Raw genomic sequence first — 19,287 nt, 5'->3', positions numbered from 1 at the left:
CCCCTGCACCACCCTTTCTGTGTGCTTTCACTGCATGTTCCTGAGCATCTCCCTCCTGGTTGAGGCAACCTCCTCCCAGCGCCCTCCAGCTCTGCCTCTGGGCTGCTTTTGGAGACCTTCAGTGCTCTGTATGGGATAAATCACCTTCCCCAGTAGCACTGCTCTGGGCTGTGTGTGCCCTGTCTGCATCCAGCATCCATCCCATGCAGCTGTGAGCACCTCAGTTATCGCCAGCTCTGGTCATTAAAGAGTTTTCCTAATGTTCCTCCCAGTTTTCCTTTTCAACTTATCACCTGCAGCTATACGCAGTCAATTCATGCTCAGTGCCTTGGCTGTTTGTGCTGCTGGCATTTGGTGTCAGGGTCCTGTTAACCATGGAAATGTTGCATTTGCTTGCCTTTAACATGCAGTAATGCCTCACACATTCGTTTCACCAATTCCCTTCGGCTGTCTGTGCAGCTCCCACACTGGATGCCTGGAGCAGGACACAGTCACATCTTTGCCTTGGCCTGTTGCAGACAGTAGACGCTGCAGTCTGAGGAGCATCCTGTGGCTGTGCCGAGCTGAGCTCACCCTGTGTGTCTCTGCTGTTACCTAAAGACTGTTCTTTCACCCTCTGCCATAGGGACCATGACGGAGCGGATCACTGTGTCCTGCAGCACCAGCCAGGACCTGCACGAATGGCTGGACCACTTGCAAAGGCTGACCAAGGGGACGTGCAACACCATCTCCAAAACACAGTCCTGGAATGCTCATTCGGTGAGTGTCTCATCTCCCCATCTGCTCCATGCCCAGCGTTCCCTCATGCTGGGGAGGGAATGCACCTTGATATTGAGGTACAGCTATCAGACACATGCTGCAGTTCTGTTTGTAACTGGGTCGTTCTTGTACCATTCTATGTGTATCCTGCCCACTGAACTCTTGTCCACCCCTGCATTGCTTGGTGGCTAACAGCCTTCACCTGCTTCCCATCTCTTTTCCCAGGCATTTAGTTCAGCTGGACAGACCCGTGGGCCTCTGGAACCCCCCAAAATCCTCAAGCCCTGGAGCTTGAGCTGCCTCCGTCCTGCTCCTCCACTCAGACCCTCGGCAGCACTGAGTTACAAAGAGGTAACCACCCCGTGTGCCTGCAGAGCATCCCCGCTGCTCGTGTCCAGGTTTCTCATCCCATAGCGGGGGCACAGCAGCTCAGGTTGATGGGATGCTGAGAGCAATGGCTCTGCCAAGCTTTGCCCCAGCCCTGTGATGGGCGCTTGTCGCTGTGGCTGGCTTTGTGCTGCACGTGAAGCGTGAGCACGTGTGCTTGCAGGTCCTGCAGCGTGTGTCCCATTGACTCCTTTGGCAGTGCCATGGTGGGTGGTGGAGCTGCATCCTCTCCTCGTCCTGCCTTAGTCTGAGCCATGGGTTCCCTGCTGGGATGTGCTCCAGCTCCAGCCTTGCTGGTGCTGCAGGATGGAGAAGCAATGCTGCACCAGGAGGAGGAGGAGGAGGAGAAAAGCCTGTTGATGTTTTTCATGTCTCCCACCCTGTGTTTTGGTGGATGGAGCAGGGAGGGCTCCTGCAGCACTCCTTCGCCACCCACCTCAGTGTTTTACACACCCATAGCCTCCATGGGAGGCAGCAGCCCCAAGGAACGCTTCCTCCACAGAAACCTCAAGCCTGGGAGGTAGGAGGTGGCGTGGGGAACCCCAAAATACAACCCAGCTCTGCTTCTCACCCCCTGCTGCAACTGCAACGCTCTCCTTCCCTGCCTCACGGTAAACTTGTGGGATTACTCACCAGCAGCTTGGGTGACGTTCCCCTTCCTGAATGAGCACTCTGGTTCTGAGTCAGCTGCTCTTCTGGGTACAGCAGCACCGGGAGCATCACTGCCCGGGCTCCCAGGGGGATGGGGGCCCAGGAGTCAGGGATGGAGAGCCCAGCAGCCGAGGGGGCTGTGGGTTTGCTGCTCCAGGTAGAGATTTCAGGTAGCCTCATGGCATTGGGTTACTTTGATTTCTTAGAATGAGTAAAAGAGCTCATTTCACTGTGGGAATTTAGTTGTTCAACCAGGCAGACTGGAAATGACCCTTGATCTTTGCATGGTCCGGATCCATAACGTAAGCTAAACTGTTACTTGCTTGCATGGTGAATTAAAATAGGCTAGAAAGGCAAAGAAGAAGAGAAACTTTTCCGGTGTGAAAGTGAAAGGCTGATACTTATTTCTAAGGCAGACCAAACCATGTCACCCTATTGAGTGATATCACTAACACCGGTCCTTTGCAGTTTCTCAGTTGTCCCCTGATGCAGAGCAGGAGTTAAACTCTTAGTGTCACAACTAGGCATGAGGTTTATGCCCCACAGAGACAGAATGGGATGCTGCTGCAGGCTGCATGGTGGCGTGCAAGGTATCAAAGGACCCATTGTGTGGTTTGCTTAGGAGCAGGCTGTGCTGGCCACGTTGGTGAGAACCCAAAGGCCAATGGGTCCACCAGAGGCGGAGTGGGATCAGTCCATACTCTCAAAGGAGAACACGAGCCTGTGATGGGAGATAAGCTTAATTGTTGGCCCAAGCAGATCTCCATCTTCCTCATCCCTCCCTCCGGGTGCTCAATCACTAATCACTCCTATTTCACTTCTCTGCTTTTGATTTAAAGTGGGGCACAAAATGAGCTCCGTGCTTCCTGTAATGAAGGGTAATGAAAGTTGCAAAGGTTTTTTGCATGGAAGTGAGTGGGGGAGTTTGGATAAGATGTTCAGACATCCAGTGTAGTGTAGGACGGGCTGGCAGAGTCTTGTGCATTTCCTTGTACCTCGCTGTGCTCAGGAAACCCCAGAGCCTGCTTGTGCACTGCACGGCACTCGTGTTGTTTCCATTGAAATTGGGTCATTTTTCCTGTTCTGTTTCCAGTAACCATTTGAAATGACAGAGCAGGTGCTGTGCGTAAAGCCCTGTGTCAGGATTCAGGTTTGAGAAGGGAAAAAACCCAGGTTTACAGATGGTTTCTTCTGCTCTCTTTTCTTTCTTTATCTGCAGTGGCCTGCTTTGCCTTAGGTGAAGGGTTTGTAACATCAGGGCTCAGGACTTGGCTGGTCAGACCTGTAGGAGAGCCACATGGCTCCCTGGGCTGAGCATCCCAGGGATGGGAGCCTCCGTGGGGTGTCCAGGAGCTCCCTGTCCTGCCAGCAGAGCAGGGAGATGCTGGTGCCTGATGCTGTCAATGGCAGGTTCCCTCCGAGGAGGTCCCCTTGGAGAAGATGCTGTCCTGGGAGCACCAGGGTGGGCAGAGCATCCCATCACCCTGGCTGGGTGAAGACCACAGGGCTGGTATTGAGCCCTAAGCTGCACCCCAGGGCTCGGATGGAGCCAGGCGAGCAGGGTGGCTGCAGCATTCCTGGTACCAATGGGTCCTGCATTATAAGCACTGTTTGAGACAACCAGCACCTACAGAAACCTACTACTAACCAAGGAGGCATGTTCTCTATTTTTATGTGTTTAGAGTGTATTAATGCCCACTTACCATGCGTTTCACATATAATGTTTTCAGTTCTGCATGCCACCGTGCTCCTTTGCATGTCGATAGCGCTCTGAAAGCAGTACGGAGGGTGTGCCACATTAATCACTAACGTTGAAATGTGTTTTAGAATTGTGGATTTAATGGACCCCGTCAATAAAACCATCAATTTCTCACACTCATCTTCTCTTTCTTTGCATATTCATTGTAGAGGATGTCTTATATCTTAAAGGTAAGGGTAGACACATCTCTCTTTGGCTTGTCGTGGCAAAGAATGCTTGTTCCTGTTCACGCTTCTCGTGCTTGCATGACCCTCCCCTTGCCTGGCTGTATCAGTGAGTTATCTTGAGTCAGTAGTGGCTGGCAAGTACATGTTGAGTTAACTCTCCAGAAGGATTTAGTATTATGGTCTTAAACTTCCTGGCAAGCCCCTCCTGCTCAAAATCCGTATTGCATGTAACCTACTAATACACTAATTCTCTCCAAATCAGCAAGACTTGTAACTCAGTGAAGGAGATAGATAAAAGCTTGTGTTTCTTACCTGTGGAGTGACAGCAAACACTAACATCATGTGTATGTGTTTGTTCTCTGTGTATGTGTGTGGGATTTATACTCTCAAATGAATGCATTTAGGAGCAATAGTATTTGCCAGCTGTTTTATATGGGAAATCAAAGCAAGCCAAGGAAATAAATGACTTTACAGGGTTCTCTAACAAAGACCACCAACGTGAGCAAGACTAAAAGTGCTGTGAATGTGTTTGAAATCTTTGGCTATGGGGCTTGTCCTGGTGCAATCCCCACTGCTGTAGCAGGCAGCAGTGGGCCACAACCAGCACATGGAAAAGGCAGAAAGCATCCTTGTCTTCAACTTTGTCACTGTCTGCTTTGTAGCTCTCTCAAGTGTCGTGCATATCGAGGACGTAGCTGCATTCAACTGTGCTGCTCTGCTGTTAGAGCTGCCCCTTAATCTGGTTAAACACAAGGGTCTGTTTCTCTATAGGATTCCAGCAAAAGTCCCAAAACAATGAAGAAGTTTCTTCCAAAAAGGAAAACCGAGAGAAAACCATCAGATGAAGAGTTTGTTATCCGGAAAAGTGAGTGTTGTGATTTCCTTTTCTTCTTGGAGGCTTCTCTGTACTCAGTGATCCCCACGGGACCTTGGTACAATGGGATGCCCACGTTGGAAGCAAGCCTGTGTGCTGCTGAGCATGGGAAGCTTCTGGAAACCTCCAACAGATCTCCAGACATGCTGCCATCCTAGCACAAGGTCTTGGGTTGGGGGTGGTCTTGTTCTGGGTACGAAGCCAAGGAACGACTTCCAAGTACATAAAAGCTGCTGTAAAACTGTGCATCAACAGGCACCAAAATAGGTCTTGAGAGCTGGGACAAACCCTTACCATGCCAGTGGGTCCTGGAACAGGCTCCATGGGAACACAGAAAGCCTCTTTCCCTGCAGGGGTGTTCACTGGCAGAGAGGGGTGTCCTGGCAGCTGTCATCCAGCTCCAACCCCTGCCACGGGCAGGGACCCCTTCCACTAGAGCAGCTTGCTCCAAGCCCCTGTGTCCAACCTGCCCTTGAACACTGCCAGGGATGGGGCAGCCACAGCTTCTGTGGGCACCCTGTGCCAGTGCCTCAGCACCCTCCCAGGGAAGAGCTTCTGCCTAAGAGCTCATCTCAGTCTCCCCTCGGGCAGGTTAAAGCCATTCCCCTTGGCCTGTCCCTCCATCCCTTGTCCCAAGCCCCTCTCCAGCTTTCCTGCAGCCCCTTCAGGCACTGGAGCTGCTCTCAGGTCTCCCCTTCAGGAGCCTTCTCTTCTCCAGGCTGCCCCAGCCCAGCTCTCTCAGCCTGGCTCCAGAGCAGAGCTGCTCCAGCCCTCGCAGCATCTCCGTGGCCTCCTCTGGCCTCACTCCAGCAGGATCTCAAAGGGGAATAGGACAAAGTCCCAGGAGCAGTGTCAGTCAAGGAAGCAGCACCTGCTTCTCTTAAGGGACTTGGGAGCAAAGGCTGGGGGAGATGAACACGGAGAACATGACTTTGTGTGATAGCTGCTGTCTGCAATGTTTGACAGGTACCGCTGCGCTGGAAGAAGATGCTCAGATCCTGAAGGTGATCGAGGCATACTGTACCGGGGCAGGTTTCCAGCAAGCTCTCAGCTCAGGTGGGCACACAACCACATTGTTTAGCTCTTACTCTGCCCACAGCACTGATAACCCCTCTGGGAAAAAACAGAGGGTTGCATCATACAGCACTGAGAGTCATGCTTGGAAACTGTGTGGTATTCAAGATAAGGGAGCTTTATCTGCCTAGTGGTTTAGTTGCCATTGTTTTTCTTCTAAACACAGAGAATGAAGGAGGTAGGAGGGCAGATGAGACACAGCTATTTCACCAGCACTAAGGAATTAAGCAAACCTAGTCAGGTCCTGTGGCTGTCGGCACTGGCAACCTGATGGTAATCTCGGGTTGCATAGAGCTTTAGAAAGGAAGCATGAGTATTATCTCTCAATCAGCTGCTTGTTGACGTTGCTTCATAAGAACCTAACAGCTTCAGCTCTGGAAATAAAACTGTTTTATCATTGCTGGTGAGATGGCAAATTAAATCACTGTAATGTGGAAAAGAGGGGCCGTGGTTCTGAGAGCTCTTGACCCTACTCCAATGGTCTCATTTAGAAGTCGTTGATGCAGCTTTAGATGCAGCGAGCACTCTTGAAAACTCCCCCATTGCTGTTTTAGCTCCAGGTTGGCGGTACCCATCAGCCTGTGTTTAACCGTGGCAGGTGGCTGGAGGCTGCTGCAGCTCCAGCGTGCAGAGGGGCAGGGAGAAGGAGGGCATCAGGGGCGCATCCCCCTTTTCCATCCTGATGATTAACTCTCATACACAGGCTCCCGTAAAGACTCCATCCCCCAAGTCCTTCTTCCTGAGGAAGAGAAAATCATCATAGAGGAAACACGAAGCAACGGCCAGACTGTCACGGAGGAAAAGTAAGCGCCGCTGCTCCCTGCTTCCCGATCCCTTGTTGCTTTTTGGGAAGACTTGGAAAACCCAGGCCCTCTCCTTTGGCCTCTGCTGGTATCACCGACTGCTGCCGTAGTGCCGGCAGGAGCCACCGGCCTATTCCAGTTGCTCTTTTGGCCCTGTTTAGGAGCAGAGCCGCCTTCCAGCTGCTCTGACGTGGCTGCAGCCCTTTGGGAGTCTGGGAACTGGGTTCTGACAGCCAGTTGGTTGATCGGGATGCAGGACAGAACCAAACAAGTGGCTCTTTTAACTACTGCCATAGTGGGGTGCTGCTGCCCCTCGGTTGCTGCCTGGCACCCCATCCGCAAGGGCTGTCCTATGTAGCTTCAGCAGCTGGGTGACTGCACTGATCCACTCCTTTCCTCACCCAGACAATGCATTCCTTTCATGCTTGGTTCTTTGCAGCATAACCTCAAGGGGCTCAAGGCTGTTTTACAACGGATACTCAGACATTTCCAGTTCTAAACTCATGGGTATCTATTGCAGTAGCATGAACAAGGAAGCCAAAGCCACAGACCTTTGTTGATACCTTCAAGAGAGCAGAGCAAGGTGTTTTTCTCGAGGTTTGAGAAGAGAGCCTTGAATTTTGGACCAGTGGCCTATAAATGAGCTGTGTTTCCAGAGTCCCCTCATAGGCAGCAGCAGTGGCAGCAGCTTGATGCTTGCAAAGCAGAAGCACCATCCCCATCAGCACCTCGCTCACAAAACCTCCCATGCGTGTTGCTGGTTCGCTGCACTCCAGCTCTTTCCTTGCATTTCTCTTTGCAGGAGCCTTGTTGACACGGTTTATGCACTGAAAGATGAAGTCAAAGAACTGAAGCAGGTAATTTAAGGGGATTGTTTGTGCTGGGAGCCGAGCAAAAGCCACCCAGGCTATACTGGGTTGTTGTCTTGGACTGGTTGGTGCCCAGGAAGATCTGATCCTGCAGCTCCCTCAATCAGGTCAGCATGCAATTGTTTGAGGCAGTAGGAGGGCAGGAGCAGTTGGTCCTTGTGGTAACATAAAACTTTCTCCCTATTCTAAAAGCTCTTTCAACTTGACTGGAGTAATGGGTTCAAACTAAAACAGGGGAGGTTCAGGTTAGATCTAAGGAAGTTCTTTACTGTGAGGGTGCTGAGGCACTGGCACAGGGTGCCCAGAGAAGCTGTGGCTGCCCCATCCCTGGCAGTGTTCAAGGCCAGGTTGGACACAGGGGCTTGGAGCAAGCTGCTCTAGTGGAAGGGGTCCCTGCCCGTGGCAGGGGTTGGAGCTGGAGGAGCTTTGAGATCCCTTCCAACACAAACCAGGCTGGGGTTCTATGACTGTTTGTTTTCTAGGGGTCTGGTGTTTACCAGCTCTTGTAGACTGAGAGGAAATACATCCTCCTCCCTCCAGCCCCAAGCCTGGAGGTGGGGAGAGAGCACCCCAGAGGAACAGGGTCCTCCAACCTAGGCTAAAATCAGGTTTCCGGGAGGATGCTTCTGCCTGCTCAAAGTCATTCTGTGCAGGTCCATAGGGTAGTAAGGGACTGCTTGAGTGGATCAGACCACAAGTAACCCGTGTTGTTCATCCTCAACGCATGACACGTCCCTCATGCTTCATCACCTTGGAGGCACCAGGCAGTGCCTCGTTGCATGAAGTGCATGTGGGCATCGACTGCATCTTCCTTCCTTTATTTCTCACCTCGCAGGAGAACAAGAGGATGAAACAGTGTTTGGAGGAAGAGCTGAAATCCAGGAAGGACTTGGAGAAGCTGGTGAGGAGGCTGCTGAAGCAGACGGATGAGTGCGGCAGGGAGGACACGGGGCGCAAGTCGTCCCTGATCGCCTGAGCAAGGGGAGAAGCTGCTGGCAGTGGTGTGTGACCTCAGGTGATTTTGGGAAGCGGAACTGGATCCTTTGCCTCTTCTTGCTCCTTATTTTGTTGGTTTGGGGAATTTTGTTACCAAAAAAAAGAGTCCTAGAGAAAAAAAAATATTCCATAGTTTTCCTTCCACGCAGTAAGGAAATAAAGCAGAAACAATCACAGCTAAACCAGTAAGCAAGCGGTCCATGATTCACAATTCATCTGCAGCAACTAATACCTCATCGTACCTGCTACTGGGAGCAAATACAAACTCTGCTAAATGATTGCTGCTCACAAAGGGTTTGGCAGCAGTTTCCTAAGAGGAAGCTTGAGCACTTTTTAATGCTTTCATTCTTATCAAAAGCACCGGTACCTATTTATTGAATGAAAACATTATTGAGGTGGCATTGAGCAGAAACCAAAAAGCACCATGCTCCTCTGTTCAGATAATCACAACTGGGGAAGCTCTTCCCATCCACCTTCTTGTTCCCCATTAGTTGACTGTAGCGAACTTAGAGCCCAGCAATACTGTGGTTCCCGTGTGGCCTTGATCCTGATTCAAATGTGCAATTCTCATGAAGACATTGGAATTCCTTGGGGAAGTGAGAGCTGGAGCACCTGTCAGAGCGCATGGGAAAGGTGTGTTGCGCAGTGCTGCCTCCCGACAGCTCATTATTAGCACAACAGGTAACTGCTCTTCTGTCCCCCCATCCCTTCCCTGATGCATGACCCACACCTCCTTCTGCCCTGCTTTGTTTCCATATTGAGTGTCCAGGTATCGTATCAGTTTAGAGTCTTGCTGTGCTTCCCCTCGCAGGACAGGCTTTTCTCTGTATGAAATATAGACACTGCTTGACAACCAACACCACCCCCAAATGTGCTGGTCCCCTGCTCCCTTCACCTTAGGCTCGCCGACGCTCCTTCCCAAAGGCTGGGAATGTAGGCAATGGCCACTTGTCCCCCCATGGCCCCAAAGGGGCTTTCTGCTAGGGAAAAGGAACTTTCCCTTGGCATAGGAAGGTTATTTATGCTTTGACAAGAGCTGGAATGCTCCTGGGGCACGGATGTGTGACACCCCTCAGATTCCTGCACAGCTCCTCGAACGCAGCACACAGACAACATGCATATGTATCAGCTATGTCCACCCTATTTGGTGTTATGCCCTCATTTAGAACAACTTTTCCTTCCTTCCTTAGCAGCATTATAAAAGTAACCTTCTGTTAATGATAAGTCTTATGTATATCACTGGGATCACTGGGCAGCATGGTTCCAGGGTGTGCAGACGCACCACAGCTCATGAGTTCATGGCTTACGTTGGTCATGAAGGACATAACAGAGGCAATAATTACAGCTCCCTCCTTGCAGTTAGAGTTGAGCCAGAAATGGTGTTTGGGGAGAGCTACGCTCCAAAACAAGGAGCAGGAAAAGAACCCCTCTTAAAGCTGTTTTTAGGCCAGAACAGAGGTTCTTTTTTGCTCCAGAGCATCCCTTCTGGATGGCAGCTCTCCACATCCCTACCCAGGCACACCGTGGAGTGGGTTGGTTGGCAGTCAGGCCCTGCTGTGCTGGTTAATCATATCCCATGGTGCTGCACATGGGATGTGGCTGTTCCAGGATGCCATATCCAGGCCCCCTGGCACTGTCCTGTCCTCCTGCCTGCCCAGAGGTGGGATGGGGACCAGGTTTAGGTGTGCAGCTCATGGAATGAAGCAAACCAAGGGCCATTCACACTCCAAGGAGAGGGTAAAAACGGTTCCTCGCTGCCCCCCGGTTGAGTTGAAACCCGTGCTGTGTACATATGCATGTGTGTGAGGTGTAACGTGGTGGAGGGCACACTGGGACTGTTTGGATCAAGCGTTTTGTCAAGAGCTAGAAGCCAAAAAAAACCAAGACAAGAAACTTAACTAAAAAGGAAAAGAAGCCATGCCGGATGGACAGCAATGTTTCCATATTTACTTTGTTTACAGCGCTTTGTAAATAGGTTCCAGTGAGTCTGTCTTTAGATGGATGTTGTGTCCGCTGCCTTCCAGTTTCTCTCTGTCATGTAGGTTTATTTACTGTAACTACTTATGCAAGTTCAACTTTTCTAACATGTTTTTATTTTGAACAGTTTTTTAATTGACATTTTCAACAAATAAAGAAGGACAAAAAAATCACTTCCTGGCTCTCGGGGCTGCTTCCTTCGTTTCCACCACCATGCTCTGGGCATCCCCGATATGCTCAAAGCGCCCATGGTTGCATCACCTGTTGGGGGGGGATACTGGTGCAAATGATGCTGCTAGCACTGGGTGCGTTACTCCCACCATCACCCTGCAGCAGAGGAAGGAGATGCGTTTCCATCCCTCAAGCCCTGCTTGCACTGTGCTACCAAGGATGCTGTATGGAAAAGCAGCCGCTCCCCGCGGCACCGGCAGGATGCTGTAGATAAGTGACTTCCTGCCTGTTTGAGATCTGGTTTTATTCTCTTTAGTTGGTGTGTGTGTTTTTCCTGGCATTTAGGTGTGGTGACAGGATTTCCTTTGGTCTACCGCTTGGACAAGACCTCCTCTCCTTTAACTCTTTGGTAGAGACGTGCCGTGCTCTCAGCCGAAGCAGGAGGCTCAAGCGCTGGATCTTGCTTTCCCTTCCCAAACACAGCACTTGGAGCAGGAAAAAGAACAAGAACAAACAAAACACTTGAGCACATGGTGCAGAAACCACTGAAGTCTGCAAGGGAGACCCAAGTGGTGCTTTGGGGACTTCAAGGAAGAGGCAGAGCAAGGCACCTCCAGCCCTGGGTGCCCCAGAGGTGGTGCTGGGCATGAGAATAAGGAGAAGGCATCCCCCAGGCTCATCTTGGAGGGAGCATCTCCACTCCCATGTCCCCATGAAGCCAGATCCAGGCTTTAACCAGAGAGCATCCTGCTTTCCTAATGCATACAGGGTCCCTTTGGTCCCCTCTCATGCCAGCTCCCGAAGGGCCCCTTTGCATGACCCAAATCCAACACAAGCAGCATCAGCATCCTCCAAGCAATGGAGCTGGGCTGCAAATTATCATCAACATGAAAAAACAGGAAAATAACCCCCAACAGCTTAATCTGCACAGCCCAAAGCACTGCAGGAGCTGGGGATGCCCTGGAGGTGCCCATTCATGGTGGGCTGCTCCCATTGACTACCCCAGTACTGCTCCATAGCATGAGTGCCCCCAACCCAAACTGAACTGGGGGGAGTAGTCTCCCTTGCCTCCAAGCAGGGGTGCACACAATGGATTTGGCCTCCTAAAAGACCCTGTCAATGGGGACCCTGCCCCAATGAGGGGAAAGGGCTGTCACCAAGCAAGGAGTGCCAAGGTAAGGCTGGTACCAAGGCACCCAGTAAGAGACCCTGCTTGGAAACTGGCATCCAGCAGTGCAATGGCCTTGCAGACCATCCCACCACCGTGTTAGGATCAGACCTGCAGCCTCCAGCCAAGCAAATCCTAAGCACTGGCCACATCTGAAAGCTCTTCCACTTCCAAACCGGTTGGATTCCAGCAGTATTCCCAAACCTTTGCACTCTGACAAGTGCGACCTGTACAACCAAATGCTCCAGGCTTGCCACCTTTGCCACCTTCAGATGCCTTTGAAGAATACCACATCAACAACCTTGGGCCCTGCTGTTGCTCAGCTCACCTTCCCTTCAGGCCAGGCTGGAGGAGAGGGTCAGGGAGACCCTAGTGTGCAGTGTACCCCCTGCCCAAGAGGGACTCCTGCCTGTGTGCACAGTCCTGCTCTCTTAGAGCTCCAGGTAAAGTGATGCTGTGGGCACGTCCTCCCTGAGGACAGACAGAAGATGCTCTTGGAAGTGCACAAGCACCTTGGAGGGCTTGGGAAGACACAGATGGTCCTGCCACCCCCCTGCTTTCTTGGTCCTCCTCTTAGAATAGGTGGAGCCGCACGAGAGGAGGCAGGTCCAAATCTGATGATGGTGGCCAAGATGCCTTCTACTTGCAGAGGTGGGAGGAGGACAGGCTGGTGAATGGATTCGGGTCATGAGAGCAGAGCACGGCTGGTCCCTTACTCACACTCTAGCTTGAAATCAGCCACCAGTCATCCCTCATGTACCTGGCCAAGGCTGTGTCACCCTGCATGAGAAGGCTGGGTGAGTTTCATAGACAGGCACAAGTGGAAAAAGGGCTTTCTCAAGACAAAGCAGGCAGTTAGGGTGGCAAGGATGCATCACCACCAGCCAGCGCGTAAGGCCAGCGCTCGGCTGACTGATTCCCTTAGAAGAGACCTTCCTAAGCCTTTTCATCTTTTTCCGCTGCTGTTTTGCAAGCAGATTGGTACAGGAGATGAGATAGGTATGAAGGATGGAGGGGCCTGAGCCATCCTACGTTGTTAGGAAAGATACGTTGATGATGGAGGTTGGTTTGTGACACAACGGGGACAATCCACCTTTGCAGTGGTGGACCCAGGTGGCAATGAAAGAATAAGCGAGGTGCAAACAACAACAGCTTCAGACTTTGTTCCATTTGTGTTCTCAGGGCCCCTTGGTCCTCATTAATAAATAACAAAATATACAAATTAAGAAACAAGGAAACCAAAGAGGCAGAGGGACATAAATAGGGGAAACAGGGAAAGCTCAGGACCAGCTCAGGGCGGTCCCCTCCTCACTACAGCTTGAAGATGCCGAAGTAGGTGATGCCCTGGCGGTAGTTCACTTGTGTTGAGTCTGTCACGTTGACAAAGACCATGTCACCTTCCCGGAGCTTGAAGACACCTCCCTCCCAGATGGACTGGAGCTCGCAGGTCGACGTGGAGGTTACGTGTGTGTCTAGTCCTCTCAGCAAGAGCCGGTCCTCTTCCATGGGGAGATGCAAATAAATATAGAGGGTGAATGGTGCCAAAGTTGCTTTCTTGGAGCAGAAGCTGACTTGGGAATAGATGTAGTAGAGTCCTGCTTCCTTCACCTTCAGTTTCCCCTCCTGGTAGGTTATCAAGTTGTTGCTCGTAGGGCCGTACATCGTCGTCTCCCACTCCAGCACTGTAGGGGGAAAGCATGGCAGATGAGTTGGGAGAAAGACATCCATTTGGCAGGCTGATTTTGGGGGGGGGACACCCCACAGATGTTTGGCATCACAGCCTGTGTCTGCTGCAGGGTGCAGGGGTGGCTCCTGCCTACCCCAGACCACCATCCCCAGCCCAGGGGAGCAGCATCCCCTTCTCTGAGACCAGGACAAGTTTAACTCATGTTTCTGGTCACTGGCATTGGCACCCTTGGATCGACGATGTGAGCAGAGGAGCATTGTGCTTCTTCCATTCAACCACGTGGAAACGCTGAGGGTGGAGGATTGCACACAGTTGCCACTGCCACCCAAACACCCTCGTGTCTGCCCTATGGGGTTGCTATCTCCATGGCTTTCAGTGGCACTGCCAAAACACCCCGCAGCTCCCATCTTCAGAGGCTCCCACCCCGGGACGCACAGCTTCTCCCGTCTGAGTGCTGACACTTTGCAAAGGAAGAGCAAATCAAACATCCCACAGTTCTGGTCCCCAGCAGGGTGTGGAGCTGGAAGGGTTTTGCATGGCAGATGCTGCCTCCACTGCCCATGGAGACCTGCCATGGCTTTTGGGACACTATCAGTGTCATCAGAGTAGCTCAGGAGCGTGCCTTCCCCCTGGAGTCAGTACAGATAGGTCAATACAGAGACCAGGAAGCCATGGCCACAGGGGTTGAGCTCAGCTACAACCTCCAGGAGGTACTTTGGACCTTCCCCAGCCTACAGAGACACCAATGAGAGCAGCGAGGGGGAGCAACCTGGCTCCAAGGGGAATAACGGGCTCCATAGTCCCAGGGTGGCACGAGAGGTCCTGGGGATGCACAAAGCCCATGGGCCATGCCTGCACATCCCATGGGGAAGTTTCCAATGTGCCCAACGCCAAGCTCCAGGCAGCAATTTCAACCTGCTTTATAGGCTCAACAAGGGCTCAAGCTGGGAGGTTGAAAATGCAGCGAGTTCCTCTCTTCTTTGATCTTATCTGACACGAAGCTTTGCACAGGCAGGCTGAGCTCTGGCTGAAATGCTGCGTCAGGGGTGCAAAGAGCACTTGCTGGTTACTGGCAGTTACTCCAGAATTAAAGCAGAGGTGCCCAGACTGTGAAATCCATGGCACAGAATGACCTGCACGCTCTTACTTGGATAATCCTCGCTCTCGGATGATGCCCCTCAGCTAAGGTTGTGCTGGGGATGGGAGATGTGAGAGCAACCACGGTCTGTGCCAAGGGATGCACAAATGTGAATGGACTCACGTGCATCTCTCAAACCTAACGTGGCCATGGCTGTGAATAAGTGCATATTGCCTGAATCTGCCTGGACCTATCTATGTTGTGACTAGGAAGTCACAGAGTGCTACCAGGACCACTGCGGGTGAGAAGATGCTTAGAGCCCTCTTGCAGCAGCCGCCAGGCAAGACATGGCCAGGAGAACAAAAGCATTTTTGCTGCATTCTGAGTCTAAAAGATTTTCCTTAAATACAAAGAGAAATGGTTTTCCACTCATAGAAAACACTGCAAAGGTTAAGCCATTGCAGTGCATTTCTAGGAAGGATCTATAGGATATATATCTATATTTCTAGGAAGGCTTATATAAGGCTACTGAGGACAGCGGGCATGGGATGCATGAACCCCATGTGGCAGAGGTGCAGGTGGTGATGTGACCACTGGGAATTCAGCTCCAGCTTTCACGCTGGAGTGATACAGTCCCTGTCCCTGCCCTTAGAGAGCCATGGGGCAGTAATGGATGCTGCCGTGTCCCACTGGCTCCCTAGGCAAGGCAGTACCAAGTGGATCTGTCTTACCTGAGACCCTCTTGCTGATATTCCGACCTGCCAGGTGGACTGCAATCGGCTGCCTCTTCTCCACTGCAATGCAGGAAGGTCGGGGTTATTGGTGCCTTGGCACCCACTGGTTTCCATGGTAGCCCAGGGACTGCTCCACCTTTATTTGTCTATGGGCCAAATCCATCTGAGAGATACAGTCTTTAAAGTCCCCCCCCATCAGCTTGGAGCAAGGCAGGATCTGGCCTCTGTTCAGCCAAGACACTCGGTTGCCTTCAAGGTGGAGCCTTTGGGGGATAAAGCCCATGGAGGAGACTGGGCCCCGTGGAAGAGGATGCGTTCTCTCCTTACCTGCCACAGGGGTCTCGTTCTTGTGCATCAAATGGGGATGCTCGTGCTCGTGGCCTGCAATGCAACAAGGCCACAGATTTAATTGTGGATTCGATTCCATTGATGTAAGCACCTTGGCACCCAGAGCCACCTGCCCTGGTGTCACAGCCACAGCCAGTGCCCCCTCCTCTGCCAGCCCCATTCCATGTACAGTGGTACCCCCATAGGGATGCCCCAAACCCCAACCCCATCCCCTGCCTCTGTGCCATGCCCTGGTGCTGGGCAGGGTGAAGGAAAGCCCTTCCCAGGCCAAGCTACTCCTCCTGCCCCTTCCAAGCCACGGGTGCACTGACAGCACCGGGGAACTCACCTCTCTGCATTTCAAATTTGGGCTGCTCCTTGCTGGCTCCCCTGTCCTGTAACGACAGCAAAAACACATGGGTGGGTTTTAGGGTGCACAAATCCCTCATTTCGAAAGCTTTTGTATAAAGGATGCTCTCGCCACCTCTTGGGTTGGTGCTTTTTGGCCCCAATGGCCCTGCCAGCTCTGTGCAGAGGGTAACACTGAGCCCCCTCTCCAGTACCATCCCCAGCATCACATATGGCCATGGACTGGCTGTTGGCAGAGGCGGATTGTAGGGTTTATGATCTTTGTTAGTTCAGTTAAAATGATGGGATGGGAAAGGCTTATTTGAGAAACAAACAAAAAACCATCTCCTTTTCATTTAAAACCATGCTGGAGAGCAAGCTGGGCACATCCCTGCCCCTACATGAGGGGGTTTTCAGGACTGCTGAGCAGGGCTCATCTTAGACAGTTTTCTGTTGTCAGATGGGTACCAACGCAGACCTGAGGTGTTTGGTGTCATTGGGCATTGACACCCAAATATGAGGAGCCTCTGCACTGGCTGGAGGTACCATCCCTGAGCCCATGGAGTGGCATTTGTACATCCTTCTCCTCACTGTCTGATGGGAGCTGTGCTGCCTGGCCCAAGCCTTGTACCCTCATGGACACCTGGGTGGCCACAAGCATCCCCACAGGATCGGGGCAAGGTGCCAGGCATCAGGAAAAGAACCTTTATCAGACCAGGATGAGAGCACAGAACCAGGGTGGCTGCAGCTCCATCCCTCCAACCACAAGCTCTAAGCATCATTCCGCAGGGATCCCACCTGCAGCTGGATGTGTGCTGACCAAAACCATTTTGAGGCAAAACTGGAGGAGAATATTCAATTCTATCAATAGAGTATAAAAATAGAGTGTAAAACTAACCCAGTGTAAAGAGGGGCATGTGCTGTGCAGCCCCAGGGCAAAGGGCACCCATGGGGTGAAGCTGGCTGTGTGCCTGGAGCCCTCCTCCATCTTCAGTGTGGTCTTTATATATCTAACAGCAGCGTACCTTGCACTGGAGGTCCTGGAAGGCCTTTAGAATCTTTTCACAGTCCAATATGGTTGATTTCTGGCCTTCTGCTGTCTGACACTTCTGTACTTTCCTCAGGAAGATGTAATCCTCATTCAGGTCCAACACCTCTTCCATCTGCCGATGTGGGAGAAAAGAGAGGGTGAATGGGGTGTAAGTGGGAAACCTGCAATGGCTGTATTCCTGCCAGGGATATATCACAGCCTGGAAAGCTCAGGGTCAGTTGTTCAGCATTGGGATGAGCCGGGCAGACAGACTGTGGGTACCAAGTACTCCCACCAGCCGCCCGGTACGGCATCCGCACCCGCATCCACTGGGAATTGCTGACCCTGGTTGGTACCACTGGCTAAGAGGAGGATTACTCAGGATCCCTTTGTGTTTTCTATCACCTTGATCATGAATTTCAGTTTCCCACTGTGCTTTTTCCAAAAGGCAAGTGGCAAAATTCCACCCGCCTGCATTGACAGGCACAGAAATCTCAGCGACTGGCTCGGTCCATCCCAGCTCGGATCCAGCTGGGATTCTCCCTCAACTCCACACTGCCCTGCCCATGCAGGGTGTCATTCCATTGTTTCAGATTGCTTATTGACTAAAAGAGCAGCCAGGGGACCAAAAGAACCTGTGGGTTGGGGCTGAATTCTGCCAAGAGCTTCAGAATAAAAAGAGCCATAGAGATAGATAGATAGATTAGATAGATAGATAGATAGATAGATAGATAGATAGATAGATAGATAGATAGATAAATGGATAGATGATTGATAGATAGATAGATAGATAGATAGATAGATAGATAGATAGATAGATAGATAGATAGATAGATAGATCGATCTGCATCTCAGCTACCTCTGGGGACCCTCTACTCATCCCTTCACCCCAGGCTGCAAACTCCATGCAGTAAAGTCTCCTTCCACCGCCCTGTCTTTTCAGCCTCTCTAGTTCAGGGTTGCTTCCTGCCCTTGAAGATCAGAAGTCACCCACTTAAATGTCAATTTAAGTTGAGACAGCGTGTTTAAAAAACACAAATGATGATCTGATCATTGTATCTGGTACAGAGAACTCGTTCTTGGGTTTAGACACAGTCCATTTCTTAAGCTGGTTTCTGGTTTGGAGGAAAGTAGCTTCAGATGATTGGTGACTTTAAGCATCGTGCAGTCATGGCAATACCAAACCCAGCTTTTTAGCTTTTAATTCTTTGGTAAATATTGTCCCAAGTAGATGACACAGTCACCAACACCGTGTCTCTTCACTAAAAGGCCAAGCACTAAGGTCCACTTCTTTTCTCTAACCAGAAAAACAGCATCTAAGGTGGGATGTTGGTCAAATTCACACATACAAACACTAAAAAAAGCTGCATTTCTGGACCCCTCCCCAATCCTCATGATGAGTGTTACCAGAAAATCCACCAACAAACTTAAAATAGCCCCTTGTGTGTTTAAGCCACACTCTTCTTTCCCTGGACTGGCCATGGTTTGCTATTAATGGATCTTCTTCATCGATCCATTCTTGTTCTGTTAACAAAGGGAACAGGTTTCTTCCTTACATACATCTTCGTGGCAAATTAAAACAGAAATGAGAACATGGGTGCAATAAATGCCACTCCTGCATCCATCCAGTGTCCGGCATCATCTTCTACCATGCTCATCCTTTGGGTGAGCACATCTCACCGCAGCGGAAGGCAAATCGCGTTAGCAACCCAACGCAGACCACCTTATTTCTCCACTTACCTTATCCATCTTCATGTGAAGATACAAACAGAAGAGCACGGTCCCGATTGTCTGCGCTACAATAAATAGAGCGAGGAAGCCCATGAGCATTTTCATGGTGCTGGGCGAGGTGCTGCTCATGGCTCGGGGCGTCGCAGGGCTGTAGGGTTCGTTCATCCTCCACGCGCGGTGCTGGGGCTCCTTCAAATGCACCGCTTGCAAGTAGCATGAGAACTGTTGCGTGAGCACCCGCTGCTCAAGGGATACAGGCTGCAGCAACCTACACTTCCTGGAAAAACCTCTTCGTAGTGGGTAGGTTTGTTCACTGCCATCTCCCACAACAAAAGAAGGTTGCTTCGACTTTCTTCTCTGGTGCACTTCCATGCTTTTTTCCTATCTCTCAACCAGAAGCAGAGATATATTATTCCATATATTCATATTTGCCCTCGAAACACTCCAAACTATGCCCCAGTGGTTGTTTTTTTTTCCTGCTGTGGATGAAAGTTTCATGACAAATTGCCGTCAGAGAAATGGAGACCATGAATACAAGGACAGAGCTGCTGAACAGGGGCTGGGGAGCACCAGAAAATCAGTGGTTTCTCAAAAGGGGAAGAAAGCTTTTTTACCCTCTGTTTCCTTCACAGGAAGGGTGATTTTGCAGTGCATACACTTGGCAGGTTGAGCTGCTTTCTGGCCTTCCCTTGTGCTC

The 19,287-nt window shown here is 51.1% G+C and overlaps 2 protein-coding genes across 6 annotated transcripts in view; one reads left to right on the top strand and one right to left on the bottom strand.

Annotated features, from left to right (window-relative positions):
• ARHGEF6 (Rac/Cdc42 guanine nucleotide exchange factor 6) overlaps positions 1-10,489 on the top strand; it is a 38,629-nt gene extending 28,140 nt beyond the window's left edge. For 4 of the 5 annotated variants that reach the window (XM_062627401.1, XM_062627405.1, XM_062627404.1 and 1 more), the window contains 8 exons: positions 626-759; positions 985-1,110; positions 3,706-3,726; positions 4,495-4,588; positions 5,564-5,653; positions 6,375-6,474; positions 7,277-7,331; positions 8,179-10,489. In XM_062627401.1, coding sequence (XP_062483385.1) covers positions 626-759; positions 985-1,110; positions 3,706-3,726; positions 4,495-4,588; positions 5,564-5,653; positions 6,375-6,474; positions 7,277-7,331; positions 8,179-8,319 — 761 coding nt within the window. In that variant the 3' untranslated portion in view covers positions 8,320-10,489. The remainder of the gene's footprint in view (positions 1-625; positions 760-984; positions 1,111-3,705; positions 3,727-4,494; positions 4,589-5,563; positions 5,654-6,374; positions 6,475-7,276; positions 7,332-8,178) is intronic. The other variant, XM_062627402.1, reaches the window with a different exon arrangement.
• A 2,313-nt stretch (positions 10,490-12,802) lies between these two features.
• On the bottom strand, positions 12,803-18,900 carry CD40LG (CD40 ligand). The gene is made up of 6 exons (XM_062627389.1): positions 18,600-18,900; positions 16,855-16,992; positions 15,831-15,876; positions 15,482-15,535; positions 15,152-15,214; positions 12,803-13,337 (listed from the first exon to the last, which is right to left on the bottom strand). Exons 1-6 carry the CDS (start codon positions 18,753-18,755, stop codon positions 12,967-12,969), a joined length of 828 nt encoding a protein of 275 aa, XP_062483373.1. The 5' UTR covers positions 18,756-18,900; the 3' UTR covers positions 12,803-12,966.
• Positions 18,901-19,287: the final 387 nt, after the last annotated feature.

Source organism: Pezoporus occidentalis, unplaced genomic scaffold (genome assembly GCF_034315485.1).
Source record: "Pezoporus occidentalis ecotype Australia unplaced genomic scaffold, CSIRO_AGI_Poc_V1 ctg30, whole genome shotgun sequence".
In the NCBI taxonomy this organism is placed as follows: Eukaryota; Metazoa; Chordata; class Aves; order Psittaciformes; family Psittacidae; genus Pezoporus; species Pezoporus occidentalis.
Note: the sequence above shows the minus strand (reverse complement) of the source record. Positions and strands in the feature narration are given on the sequence as shown.